This window comes from Onychostoma macrolepis, chromosome 02, assembly GCF_012432095.1.
Source record: "Onychostoma macrolepis isolate SWU-2019 chromosome 02, ASM1243209v1, whole genome shotgun sequence".
Lineage (NCBI taxonomy): Eukaryota > Metazoa > Chordata > Actinopteri > Cypriniformes > Cyprinidae > Onychostoma > Onychostoma macrolepis.
Genome location: NC_081156.1, coordinates 7965324 through 7980280, shown reverse-complemented (window position 1 = coordinate 7980280; position 14957 = coordinate 7965324). Strand labels below are relative to the sequence as shown.

The following is a 14957-nucleotide window of genomic DNA, read 5'->3' as shown; positions in this document are numbered from 1 at the left end:
GCAGCTATGAAAATGTCATGCTTAGTAAATTGTGGAAAATGTACAGATTTTCATTAATATATATAATACACCATTTTCAGGTTGAACAAGCCAGGACAAGGCAAGAATTTCTTCCTTCCTGTTCTATTTAATATATATTTCTGTTTTATTTTCTAAATGTGTGCAGCACCGAAACCCATCAATTAAACAAGAGATAAAACATACAGGTGAATGTCATGAAGAAATGGCCAGCAACATCTCTGCTATAAATACAAACAGAAAATGTAGCCTATTTTAGACCCATTAAGATTATTATATTGTTTTTTAACGAGACCATTTTTATTGAAATTATTTTGAATAAAAAAGCCTGTGTTTGATTACAAAGCTTTAACTGCGTTCTGGTTTGAAAACTGAAATTGCTCTGCTGAAAGCCACTTCTTCGCTCAATATTTTGGTCTATTCTCAGATGACAATGTAAATCTTTTGGATGCGTTGAAATGAAAGTAGATCAGTGAATCTCCTAGAGGAGCATGTGTGAGCCAGCAAATGTTCAGCAGCTCTGTGAGAGCAGGACAGATGGCAGCATATGGGGAGGAGGACGAGAGTCTCCAGACGCACCAATCTGTCAAGAGGCTGTTTAGATTTTGGAGTCCTGACACAGAAACTCATTGACCTTTCAACCCCCGAGAGACAAATTACCAGATACGCCTCATATTTAATGCAGAACATACAGTATGGTTTATTATGGATCAGACAACAGCATTCTAAAGAGAAGTTAAGAGAGTTAGGATGTATAAATATAAAATTATGTTTTAGCAAACTTAGTGACTTAGTCGTTGAGAAATTATCTATTTTTTTTAAACTGAAACACTAAAACTAGTAGAAAAAAAGAAAAGAAAAGAAAAAGACACATGCACTCTAAAAAAAAATCTGTAAAAATAGGTCACAATATACTGTATAATTTGAAGAAATGTTTCCGTATTTATTTTTTTACAGTATTTTGAATTTTACACCCCATTGCATTGTGTTTTAGAGTTAACAGAAATGTCCATAAAATTAATGGATAATGTTGTGTGTAATGAGCTGCCAGTTCTTTTTCTGACTTATTTTTTACAGTGTAATACATAGTTAGGAGTTATAACAATTTCTAATGTCTGATGTATTTTCAATATTTTTTTTAACTGTTCACACACATTTTCAAAACTTTGCCTCTATTTTTTTCAGGAAGTTACACACAAATCCAAGAATTGCACACAAAATGCAAAATGCCTCACATCTCTTGCAAAATGAAGCACTGCATTCAAAATATCACAAACACATCTCAAAAGCAAACATTTAAGCAGTAATATTAATTCCTGTTAGATTTGTGTGTGTTACATAGAGAATTGTGTGTTGTGTTTTGTAAAAAGTCAAAGTCAAAGTCAAAGGCTGAGAATTAGTGTATGGTTTTGCAGATTTGGTGTGTGCTTCTGCTGTTTGAGTGTCAGCTTTCAGAAATTGTGCGACAAGTAAAGATTTTGTGTGTCAGCAGCTGAATTAAACTGTAATAGCCTATAGCTTTGTGAGTCTGAGATTAATTCTATAGGAACATTAATGTTAATCAAATTGAGCCATTATACCACTAATTGTAACACGGGGAAGAAGGAATGCAGGAGAAGGTGAGGATCTAAGAGTAAGGACTTTATTAAAAGTCCAAATGAAACAACGAAAAACAAGGAGAACAGGAAGGCAGATGAAACTACCAGCAAACATTGATTGACCAACTAACAAAGGAGCTAACAAGCTTAACAAGATAACAACAAACACACCTGGGGACACTAATCAAGGGGGAACCAATGAAAAATGAACAACAAACTGACTACAAAAGACACAGGAAACAGGAAATGATTTTAAAGTCCAATGCATGTAACACTAATGCAGTCACTGACCTTGCAGGCAAAAATCAATCAATCAATCAATAAACGGGAGATTGTTGTCACTAAGTGGGACTTGGATATTCTGATTTGATAAAAGGAGGCCTGGAAGGTTTGAGAACATCTGCTGAGGATGAAGAGGTCACCAACTGACCATGGACTGGTGGATGCATTAATAAATATTAATTGGTTCCATAAATAATATTCATTCGTGATACCTGATTCACAGGTAGAATCCACTAACTGGGGCCCTTTGCTTTATTAAGTATGTAAAGCTTTATTTATATAGATTTATAATATTGTTTTATTGATATAGTTATTTTATTTGTTTATATTTATTTATAAAGTGATTTACAGAAAACACACAAATGTTTTGTACTAATATAAACAGTAAAATTAAATAATAGAATCAAATAGAATAATTGCTTGTATTTCTTTGCATGGAAAAGAGCAGCATGAATATTCTGTCCAATATCTTGTTTTGTGGTTGTGATATATAGGGAGCTTTGGATAAAATTATTTAACTTGTGTATTAAATTGGATACCTTTTTAAAAGGACATATACAATATGTGTATGTGAAAATCATCAGCTTTTTTGTACGGTGCTTCAATTTATGATGACACCAAAAATGAAATGTATCACTCGTTTTCGAGGTGGACTGCAGTCAGCAGGCGTTTCTGATCTGGTGTCACATGTTTAAAGTGTGAATTTGATGAAAGTGTCTCAGTGTGCTCAACTCAGACTGATATTTCTGTTGCTTTTATTTCAGAAGCCGTGGCTTTACTACGAGTTTGACGGTCAGCTGGAACTGCCATAGGTTACTGTGTGTGTGTGTGTGTGTGTGTGTGTGTGTTTGTTTGTGTTTGTGTGTGTTTGTTTGTGTGTTTGTGTGTGTGTGTGTGTGTGTGTGTGTGTGTTTGTTTGTGTTTGTGTTGCTCGCATGACAGCTGTGTGTTTGAATTACTTTTCATGGATTTCTGTCGGTAAGCAGCGGTTGCTATGGAGATGGAAAAAATTCAAGGCTGAGGCAATTTCATTTATCATTTATGGGCAGAGAGAGCAGAACACAGGTATACTGAATCTCTCATCAGAGACAACATCAAAACGCGGAAATGATTTTCAACTTGATTTTTCAATTTGAACACAGAAAAGAATATCAAGTAATGCCAATGTACAAAATACAGTACCTGTACCAATACATACAGTAAACTCATTAAGTGATAAAGAACTTCAGCATTTCTCTCATCAGGCATGAAGCAAGTTTTTCGCAGGGTTTAGTTATATATTCTCCCTCAATGACACACTTTCACTAATGCATAACAATTGACTAATTATTTTAGTGAAATGGCTGAACCTAAATGCTAGAATAAAGTTAATGAAAATTTTGAATAATGGAGAAAAGCTTTGCTCAAACTAAATCTAAAACTGTTTTTAGTTTTTGCAAGTGCTTCTGTATGTAGGCAAATTACCTGTCAGCTTTCTGTCAATACTAATCAAATATATGGTGTATCACAACCTAAAAATGCATCACAGATCTATTCTGATTTGTGGAAAAAAAATAAAAAATCCAAATCTAAAATAAATACTAAACAAATAAACAAACTACAAATACACAAAAAACATTGCACAGGTTAATTTTCGCAAACTACCCTTACCAAAAAATTATATTTGAGCTTCTTTTTCAGCTCTGCACATTCTCTCAACCATGTTTGTGTTCCTTAATCAAACTGATTTTGAAGCGTGAGAGATGGCAGATGGCAATATTACTGTGCTGTATATGAATTACACTAGTTATGTAGTGACATGCAAGCTGGTTTGATGCCATCAGCACTTTCAGCAAAATAAAGAAAGAAAGAAATCTTCTGGACCGACCTCGTCTTCTGGACTCCTTCTTGACACTGAGTTTGACATCTGCTTGAAGTTCTGCCTCTGTTGACATCCTCCCGTGTCTCTGTTCCTCTCAGTAGCATGTGGATGCTTATCCTGTAGGATCCTCTAGTCTTCTGAGGCAAATTCACAACGCTGGCATATTGAGGTTTACGTCCAGTGTTGAGACAGAATGAACTGCTCCAGTTAGTGAGATGGTCTGTATTTATTCTGTGTATTCCTGTATTGAAGTCTAACAGTGTTCCTCGGATAGTTTCGCAGCTGATCCAGTAGCATTGTTTTTTTATCAGCGCTCGGCTGAGACACTGTGGAGAGAGAGAAATAAAAGAGGTGTTTATCACGGACTGTACAGATGCTGCTGTTACACATGTAATGAAATGAAAGTCTTTTCCCTGTCAACTAAGCCAAAGATCTCATTTCTGATTTGAGAGAAGAACCATCAAGTCAACTGATTTTCTTTATTCACCCAGTAAAGCCAACTGTATCATATCTGATACACAAATTTATAAGGCCTATAAATTGTCAACAATAAAAAAAAAAAATCAAGCCTTTGTCGTCGGATAGTTTATACTTTTCAAAAGGCCTTTTTTTTACATCCCCCTTGAGCTCATGCTTCATGTGTCTTTTTGCTGTAAAATCTTTAATTATTTTATAAAGTACATGTAAATTTTATACTGTTAGTAATATTTCAAGATGAACACTTGCTACACTGAAGCAACTTTGTTTTACTTGATCATCCAGACATCATTTTTTAGAAAAAATCATGCTCAAATATAAGTCTCAAATATGATCATCAGGCATTTGAGGAATGTTTATTTCTTCATCTCATCATTGCATTGCATTAAATGTTTTGATCATAAAATCTATCAGATATAAATATCAGCATCTGCACCAAATTTTTCCTCTGAATAAAAAGACTTCTCCATTTTCTCACTATATCACACTATGTGATCCATAAAAGCCTGATGTATCAAATACGATACTCAACACATATGTATTTTTATTTTTTAATGTATTAATTTATTTACTAGTTTTTTTTTAGACCACATTTAGATTTTTATAAATACTTTATCTAAAGGTTCAGTGAAACCTTTCCAATAAAAATAGATTTTTTTTTTTTTTTTTATGTATTATTTCATATGTCAGGCTTTACAATCTTACTGTCAAGAATTCATCAGTGCATGTTATCCCATGTCCTCTTGGCTCGAGTTTAAGTTGTAGTTAATAAAGAATATTCCTTTAAAGATCTAACAGTTCTGAGCATTAAAATGAAGAACATTGTTTTCTGCTCTTCAAAGACTTGAGCGCTTCTGCTGATGAAGTCATGCATCATTAATAAACAACCCTTCATTTGAAAGAAGTGATGAAGGTTAATAAAGACACTGCAGATCAGAACATGTGCATGTCCATCTTTACATCAAATAAAAGGAAAAGTCCTGCACTGTCACTCTGGAACAATGTGGTTTTATTAAGACCATGCCTGCGTCTGACAAAAGACTGATTTAATGTGATGAATGACTGCTCTTTAATGCGCCGTTTAACTAGGTCACCACACCGCTCAATCTGCTGCTCAAGCACTGCCTCTCATCTGGGTCAGAGCTGACAAGCATTGCTATTGCCAGAGAAACACTTCAAATATGCTTGCTTATGTTTTTCATCGGGACAAATTTACAGGATTGTAATCTGCTTTCCGACTGTCACGTGGGTTCAGGTTTTGTTATTGTTTCATTTTGATTCATGCATTTATTTTGTCATGTGCTTTTATTTGGATTTTATTTTGTAATCTTCATTGGCTTGTTGTCTTTTCCCGTCTTGATTGTCTTCTGTTGTAGCATTAGTTTCCCTCATATCATGTGTCCTTTATCACTGCTCATCTTTTTTAATGTTACCAGCTTGATCAAATTTATCATGTCATATCATTTTGTCTTGTTTTAAGTCAAGTTATTTTTTCAGTTTTGATTCCACATTTTCTTTTTCATTTGTGAAATAAACTGAACTTAAAGCCATAGTTCACCCAAAAATGAAAATTGTGTCATCATTTACTCACCCTCAAGTCGTTCCAAACCTGTATGAATGTCTTTGTTCTGCCGAACACAAAGGAAGATATTCTGAAGAAAGTTTGTAACCAGGCTGTTTTGGGGCACCATTGACTTCCATAGTAGGAAAAAAAAAAATACTATGGAAGTCTATGTTGCCCCAGAACTGCACTGTTTCCCACATTCTTCAGAATATCTTCCTTTGTGTTCGGCAGAACAAAGACATTCATACAGGTTGGAACGACTTGAGGGTGAGTAAATGATGACACAATTTTCATTTTTGGGTGAACTATCCCTTTAAGTTCATCAACATCATCCTGAGATGAAGCGTTATCTTTAAAAAAAACACTACAAATGGTGAGATTTTAGCTGTAATAGTAACTCACTCATGTTTTTTTCAAATCATTCTTGATTCAGCTTCACCTCCAGAAGAAGTGAATATACTTTTTTTGCAAATCGCCTTTCTTAATAATGTGCTAGTTAGCAAGTTTCATGATGAATGTGGCTAAAGCTTACAGTCTTTCAGAGAACGGTTCATCACCTCACGGAAGAGAGGGGCGGGGTGAGCAGAGCTCATTGGCATTTAAAGGGACATGCACCGAAACGGCTCGCTGTGAACAGAGCTGTTTTTGACAGGGTAAAAAGGGTGTTGTTTCACACTACCATTGAGAAATTTTAACCAAAGTATGTTATAGACTTTTCATTAAGACCCTAAAGAATCATATTAACTTGTGGAAAATGGGCATCCGATTACCCCTTTAACAAGCAATAGATATGTTGATATCTCTGAACATAACTAATAGATCTCTGGTGACGAATTCTTTGAATAAACACCTTATCAATACTGAAACCCAAAGCACGCCTCTTTATCTTAAAATGTTGTTGCTCTTATATTGTTGCGTTGTAACAATTGTTTAACAATATGAACAAATAATTCAAACTGGCAGTGTGTGTTTTAATGTTTTTTAAGCAACTACTAAGAATGTTATAAGAATGATAAGATTATTACAATTAACTGCAATTCTATTTTTAGATTTAAAAGAGTTTAAAAGAGTTTCTAATAATATGAATGGCCCTTCAATAATTGTGAGTTGTCAGATCTAATGAGGTGAGTGGGTTAACTGTAACAAAAAGAGATTTTATGTGATTACATTAACCTTACATATTAATATTACCTATCTGTATGACAAGTTAATCCCCCAGCATTACTAGTCATAATTCAACTCAGTATATCTCAATTTCAACTTTTCAAGTTTCAATTTCAACAATTTCAGTTTTGAAAGAATTATAAAGACACTTGCTGTTTCCCTTTTGACAGGTCATAATTACATTTAATAACTGACTTACACGTATTATCTATATAATGGATTTATAACTCATATCCAAATATGCTTGACTAATAAAAATTTATTAAAATAATTATTATTTAAATAGCATATATCTGCAACTGAATTGATTCTAGTCAGAAATTCATATTAATTATATGCAAAGCATAACTGATAACATACCATTTTCCCTTCCCAAATCCAGTCTGAAGTAGGCTATTATTGTTATTATTAATATTCACAAAGTAATACAAATAATCAGCAAATATATCCAGTGTAACTGACTGCAATTATGATTAGGAAGGATACATTTACAGTACTGAAGTGAAACATGTGAAGAGCCAAAACAAAAGCCCAGACTTTACTTAAGAATTCACGCAAAAAAAACCCCAAAAAAACACAGATAATCATAATTGAAATGAAATCCAATTATTAGCTACTGCAGGCAGGTTAATTCATTCCTACCTACAAAATCACAGGCAAAGGTCAAGATGTTATCAGTAATGTGCAGTTTGTTATGTTATTGTTGCATTATTTTAGTGTTGTATGTCATCCTGATGGTATTTTGTCTTTGTGTTTATGACCTAATTCACTGTCATGTTTTCTGGCCAGACCACTGACGATAAACTCTGATTCATCCTGTGTTTTTGCATCATCTGAATCATGGTGGTTTTGAGTAGTTAAAACTGAATCACGGGTAGCAACGCTTGGAGCATTAAACTAAATCAGCTTGCTGTAGTATATGGTTCAGTGTGTGCAGTTTAATAAATTATTTAAGAAAGTTCATATATGATGTCTGTGTTTGGCTTCCTGAAGTATCCCTCTTTTTGCCAGTATTATAGAGTCACATACTAGAAAAAAGAAAGAAGGATTTGCCATAAAGCAGATCAGGTTCTACAAAGCATTGCACAACTAGTCATCATGAAAACTGCATCATGCACTGATCTCACCACTGGACGTAACTAGAAAAGCATTTGAAATACACTAATAGGTACACGAGGGGGAAAAAAGGCCTCCTTTGAAAAGCTCCTGAACTCAGTGTTGGTCTCACTTGCTAAATAAATTATTTGTATGATTATAAGGCATGCAATATTGTGTTTAACTTGGCGTTATGTAATAATAAAGAGCTGAGCTTGATATGTAAGCGCTTTACTCCGTGTTGAAATGCCAGTATCAGACAGGAAGAGCGATTGTGAGGTAAGGTCATGCGGTGCGCTTCAGTAGTAATGAGATCAAGCCTCGGTGTTTCTACAGCATGCTGTCGTTCCCCCGCGGGATCCTCTGTTCACTGCGCATCATGTCTGTCTGTGCTCCTGCTTTACTTTCCCTTTTGTGGAAAAACTATGTGAATGAGTAACTCACAGTTTTCAGAGCACAGAGGAACCTCCAGCTGTTGTTAACTTTTTTTATATACCACTAATAATGCAGCTTCTCTGTCTTATTAATAGGCCTACTTAAAGAAATCATGGGCTGAAACTCGGTTCGGACTCGTACAAACGGTCACAGTTTTTTATCATCCATCCAAACCACTCGTCCTATGCAGGTGAATCATGGAAAATTAAAATAGAGGCAGTATTGTACTAAACACACAAGGGTCGAACTTTTCAAAGAAGCAATTTGGTGAAATGAATTTCCGAGAAGAAATACTGCTAAATGTTCATGCAATTCAAATAGAAATGAACCTACAGAAGAACATCAACATAAAGCAGCTGCCAATTGGGAAACTATTGGACTACACTATCGGAGTTACTTTGTTGCATATTTTCTTCATAATTTGGACAATTTTATGTTCAACTGTAATTCCAGATTGAGAACATGTGCCTTGAAGGCAGCTGCTGCTGCTGGAATCCCTAAATGGCAAATGCTGGATTGGTTTTAGAAATCCACTGAGAATAGACCAGATTCTCAGACTAATGAGACTAAAGCAGTGTTTCCCAACCCTGTTCCTGGAGGCATCAACGGTACACATTCCCGATGCCTGTCTGACTGTGCAGGAACTACTTTATTAAAGGGGTCGTGACATTTTATTTTATCCTGGGGTCTTGTGAAATATATATGGAAGCCAGTTTCCACCAGTGAATAAAAAGGTAATTGTGACTCTTTATCTCACAATTGTGATTGTGTTTCTAGTAACTGAGTTAACATCTCGCAAATATGACTTTTTCTCTGAGAACTGCATGATATGAAGTTGCAATTGTGTTTTGTAAAGTCAGAATTCAGATACAGTTACTAGAAAAACCATCACAATTGTGAAACAAAAAGTCACAATTACCTTTTTACTTTTTTATTCAGTAGTGGAAACCAGCTTCCATACATACAGTATAAGAGGCCATTGAGCCATTAATAAGTTTGATTTATTAATGTATTTACAAAATAAAAATATAGGCTATTAAAATAACTACATTATGTGCATATTTACTTTTTAGTTGAAAACATTATTAATTAACACAATAAATAAATAAAAACATACCACAGTTACTTTCAGAATGTTATGTTATGACTTCAAAACAATTTTAACATGCTGGGAGATTTGAAAACTGATACGTTTGAATGTTAGTGTCACATCACATACAGCTTCATATGTATGGGTTTTCTAACGCAGCAGGTTTGCCCGGTAGCTCACGCGATACAAATCCTGTACGAATCCTGTGAAACTACGGTTCGACAAAACAGCTGACATACAAGATAGTGACATATTATTAACAACAGAAATGAATGTTACTTTCCCAGCCATAGTTTTAAGAGTAAAGTCTAAAAATAATAAGTGTAAATATATTTACTTGAAAAAGGGATGACTAAAAAGTGACTTAACATGTAAGGACAGTCTCCCTGAAGCAAGCTGTTAAGGCCATGCTCAGTTAGTGATGCTGTAGGTCGCTTCTCAATCTTGTTAAAATGTTGAATTGTTACATATGGTGACGATAATACTGATGTTTTGTCCAGAGCCTTTATATATTGATGCTTTTCTCCTCTCGGGGAATATGAACACTTGGCCACCAACATCTGACATGCGCTGTAAAGGTAGGGTGATCATATGTTTTCCCAGACATGTCCTCTTTTTCAGACCTTAAAATTGTCCAGGAATTGGCTCTTTAAGGTCATCATACATTTTAAAATGTAAAATAAGCATGTGAAGCAGTAGACTGTCGGCAGGGTCTACTGCGGGCATGTTACGGCCCAAAAAGGATGGCTCAACCCGCAAGTACTTTTTAGAGTATGGTGATGTTTATTTACAGGTGCACCGAAAATACAATAGTCCAACCGTGGAGAATCATTTACCAGTGAACAGTCCCAATAACAAAAAAAAAAAAATCAACAAAATAAATCAAAGATATATAAGTGTCCAAATATATACAAAAGTATCCACACTATACCAAATAGGGTTTTTCAGCTCACGGCACCGCAGTAGCACGCTTGCTTTGACTTGGTGAACAAGCCCCCAACTGGAGTCTGGGTGAGGCTTATAATGGCCAGACTTTATCTCAAAGAGATAAAAATAAACAGGCTTTCATTGAAACAGTGCAGAGAGTATGACACAGAGAAGCATCATCTGGGCGTATTTCACAATTAAAAGCAAAGCTAAATATGATACATTAAAATGGATTTATGTGATAACTCTTATAGGTTTATTTAAATTAAATGTTCTACTAAGATATTGATATTGTATGTTCAGTAATTGTTACTAAATTATAAACATAAAAACAGTAGTCTGATAATTTACAGTATTACATGTTAATAAACAGATGTTTTGAAATATACTGTCGCATAGATAATTATTCATTATATCTAAAAAAAAAAAAAAAAGTAAAATAACTACCATTCAAAAGTTTGGCATCAATAAGATTTTTAAAAACTTAAAAACTTTTACTCAGCAAGAATGCATTAAATTAATCAAAAGTGACACTAAATGACATTTATAGCGTTACAAAATATGAAACATAAATGCTTTTTGGACTTTCATCAAGGAATCCTAAAAATGTATATGAAATATTAAGCAGAACAACTGTTTTCAACATAATCAGAAATGTTTCTTGAGCAGCAAATCAGCATCAGAATGATTTCTGAAGGATCATGTGACACTGAAGACTGGAGTAATGATGCTGAAAACACAGCTTTGATCCCAGCAATCAATTACATTTAACGACATATTCACACAGAAACCAGCTATTTTCATTTTTAATATTGCATTGCACAATAGTAGTATTTTTACTGTGTTTGATTAAAATCAGTAAAATCAGTGATGTTCATGACCAAATGACAAGGGAATGGGTGAAAAAAAAAAATGCATGTAGGACAAAATATTATGATAGTGTGTTTTGTTTGAGCATTTTCACGATATGACAAATACGTTTGTCTTTATGAATAAGTTATTAAATATCAATAAATATAAATCAATGAATCATTCAGTTTTTACACACTGCACAACCAAAGTTCAGATCTGTCCTGCTCTCAGCAGTATTAGGCAGTGGTGTCTCTAAAAATGCAAATGCAAATGCAAAAAACCTTAGATTAACACTCCACTACTGAGAAATGTCATGTAGCGTTTCAGTAGCCAGCTTGTAAATCACCAAGCTTCATTGAAAATGAATGTCTGCAGCAAATCACTGTCATTGTCAACCCCCCTTATTCTATTGAAAATAATTGAAATCATTTGTCAAAGTGATATTTAATTATAATGTGGTCAAAGACCTGCAACAAGACAAGCATAATCAACATGACATTATAACAGAATCACGCACTCAGTGTTATAATTACTAACCTGCAATTCGACTGATATTCACAACAGCACTCCAGCTCATGCAAAATTGCTTCACTGTTTAATTTAACCAGCATCACTTATTCTACTATACTATTTATACACTATTTTGTCCATTAAGTCTTAGTCTTCTATTATATCATATTATATTATCAGTTGGAACAATGCACTTTAAATGTTCAGCCAATGTTCAGATGAAGCTCATCTATTTTCATGTGAGTCTGATAAGATCCCAACCCCCACCACTAAAAACCACAGTCTGTCAAGCACACAAGCCAAAATTCACAATCAAGCCACATCCACAACTAAAATCTTAAGGTAAGAACGAACATTATGAGGGATTTTCACGGAGTTGGCATCAAGTCTTCATATAATAGTTGAATTACTTACATGAAGTTTCCAGTAATGCTTTACTTTGCATGTACAGTCACCCAACAAAAACCAGTGTATAGTTCCCATTTGGCTATATTTGCAGCTAATTCATAGATTAAGAAAACCTATATAGTCCTGAGGGTTCTGTGGCTAATAAGTTATACAGAACGCTGCTCAGGTTTTATTTTCATAACGTACAGTGCAAAATGTTGGGTGACAAAACAACAACCCTACATTACGAAAAACGAAAAGTTATGCATTGTTTCGCTTCCTCGTGAGACACTGCATTTAAGCAATTCACAAAAAGTCATGTATTCGAAAATAAGAGCAGTTAATTCACAACACATTGTCCTCCATACCTGTCTCAGAGAAATCCGGTCGAATTCAACCATGCAAAAATGACTCGCTTTAAATGGAATTGTAAACCGAACGAGAGAATGAAGCAAAAATAAGCATAACCGCACTTCACTCAAATAAAGAGTTACATTTTTAGAATATTAGGCATATGCAGCTGATACATTTTATTGATAGTCTACAAACGCTGCGCACCTGTAACAGCAAACATCGCGTTGCAGCTACTCACCTGCTGACCAATGTCACGATTACTTCCAATGCATCGCTTTTATTCCAACCGTTATCGGTGTCCAGCAGCTCCCATGGACAAATGATGAGTCAAATCCAGTCTTCTCCGTTCAGCGGGTCTGCATGTGAAATGAACAAGTGCCAGCATGAGAAGTTGCTCAGTTTCAGCCGCCGCGTTCAAAATCCCCCAAAAATACTCGATCGCAATGACGCTAGACAGAAATGAAACGTTTCTTCTCCACAAGAATAATCAGCTATGAAGAAAAATGAGGCGATGGGGCGGGAGGAGAGAGACCCCCGTGACAAAATAATTCAAATGCACAGAGGATAATGCGGAGATGAGTGAAGGGGGATGGGAGAGGATTAAGTGGAAATGGGGAATCAGAAGCCCACCCTTACATACATAACACACATGCCCAAGTCATTTTATTTGTATATTTTTGTGTGTGTTGTTTTATGTAGGATAGTGTAATCGTGTAATGAAGTAGCAGAGTGTATAAACTGTAAGGATAATGCTCAGTTTGCTGTCCATCCCAAAATTGGCAGGAGTGATGCAGACAGAGGTCAGTGAAGCGTCCTTCTCTCTCTCCAGCTGGCTGGCTGGAGTTGGCAATAGTTAATAGAATTTTAAGACCCTCATTAAAATCTGGATCAGATGCCTAATCTATGCATAGCATACAGTACATTAGTATTCCCACATATGCTTCTTTATATGTAGCCTATTTAATGTGCAAATAAAAAGACTAGGGTGTCATTGAGTTTACAATGATTGGTCACTTCTGTTGTAATATTTGCAATGACTGTCGCAATGTGATCCAGTTTTTTTTTTTCTTCTTTAAAGCAGGCACACATGACTGACATGTGGCTTCTAACATATAAACACTAATCCAAACATTAACAGATGGTTGCGGTCCCAGTTGTTTTGTCAGTGATGTCAGTGTGTTATGCACACGCTTTTTGTTTTCACTGATTTTTTGTTTTCATAGAGCAATCTCACAAAATATGACAAAATTCAGACAAGTGCAGACAAACAAACCATGCAATGAATGATTTGATTGTGAAAGAAGAAAATTTAGAGAGCAATTACTAAAAAACAAACAAATAAATAAATAAATAACAAAAATTTAAAAGCTTGAAATATATGGCTTGAAAAAAAAAGACATTATTCTGGAAAGTTATTATTGAAAGGCCCATTGTGGACTGTTTCAGGCAATAATCCCATTTTATTAGAAATAAATGAGCAATTTCCTCTTTTTGGCAGTTGTGTCACCTATGTGAAGAATCAGAGTCTATTCAAATTCATCTGCACTGTGAAATTGTCACTCATGGAAAGGAACTGACCCTTGACTCTCATTTTGCTGCTCTTTTGTTCCAATTCATAGTGGCCGTGTTATACAAAAACCTGGTGTATGGCACATTTTCAGCTTGCCATACCACACATATTAACATATTAGATATATCACCATACTCTTGGGATACATAGTTTAGAGATAACAGCAATACAACACCCTCACAGCAAGCAAATGTTTAGTCAACACTGCCTTTTCTTTAAAGTATACGTCACTTCTGCAGCCCAATTCCATTAAATTATGACTGCTTATGAAAAGCTTTTCCAAACGCTCCAGACAAACTCACTCCACAACATTGGGTAAGAAGTTGACCTGTCAAATGCTCCAACAAACAGAACGAGCAAATAACATATATACATAATAAATATACACAGTACACATACATAGATTATGTACACAAAAAGTTTTATTTTGGATGCGATTAATCATTAGACAGCACTAATTTATACTAAACCTAACTCATTGGTATATTTTTAATATGTGTATACAAAATGATTAGAAAAAGATTAGAGTTAGATATTTAAACTTGCCTATATAACTTAATTTCATTTTTTGAAGTTCTACATGGCCGTTTGCAGAAAGACATCCCATCAGTTTTACTCACATTTATCATAAGACATGATTGAAACAGCCATTTAGTAACATGGCTTATTGCTCTAGTGAGTTTGGAGGCAACAACCTCACTAGAACAAACATGCACATAAATTACAGTGTCTTCTGCTTGTAGCTGGAACTCTACATCAGGATAAATAGAAGG

At 34.8% G+C, this 14957-nt stretch overlaps 1 protein-coding gene across 3 annotated transcripts in view; it reads right to left on the bottom strand.

Moving 5' to 3' along the window:
• LOC131531850 (complement component C8 beta chain-like) overlaps window positions 1-13134 on the bottom strand; it is a 48108-nt gene extending 34974 nt beyond the window's left edge. For 2 of the 3 annotated variants that reach the window (XM_058762974.1, XM_058762982.1), the window contains exons 1-2: window positions 12853-13134; window positions 3766-4085 (exon numbers count right to left, since the gene is read on the bottom strand). In XM_058762974.1, coding sequence (XP_058618957.1) covers window positions 3766-3832 — 67 coding nt within the window. In that variant the 5' untranslated portion in view covers window positions 3833-4085; window positions 12853-13134. The remainder of the gene's footprint in view (window positions 1-3765; window positions 4086-12852) is intronic. The other variant, XM_058762991.1, reaches the window with a different exon arrangement.
• Between the last annotated feature and the right edge of the window lie 1823 nt (window positions 13135-14957).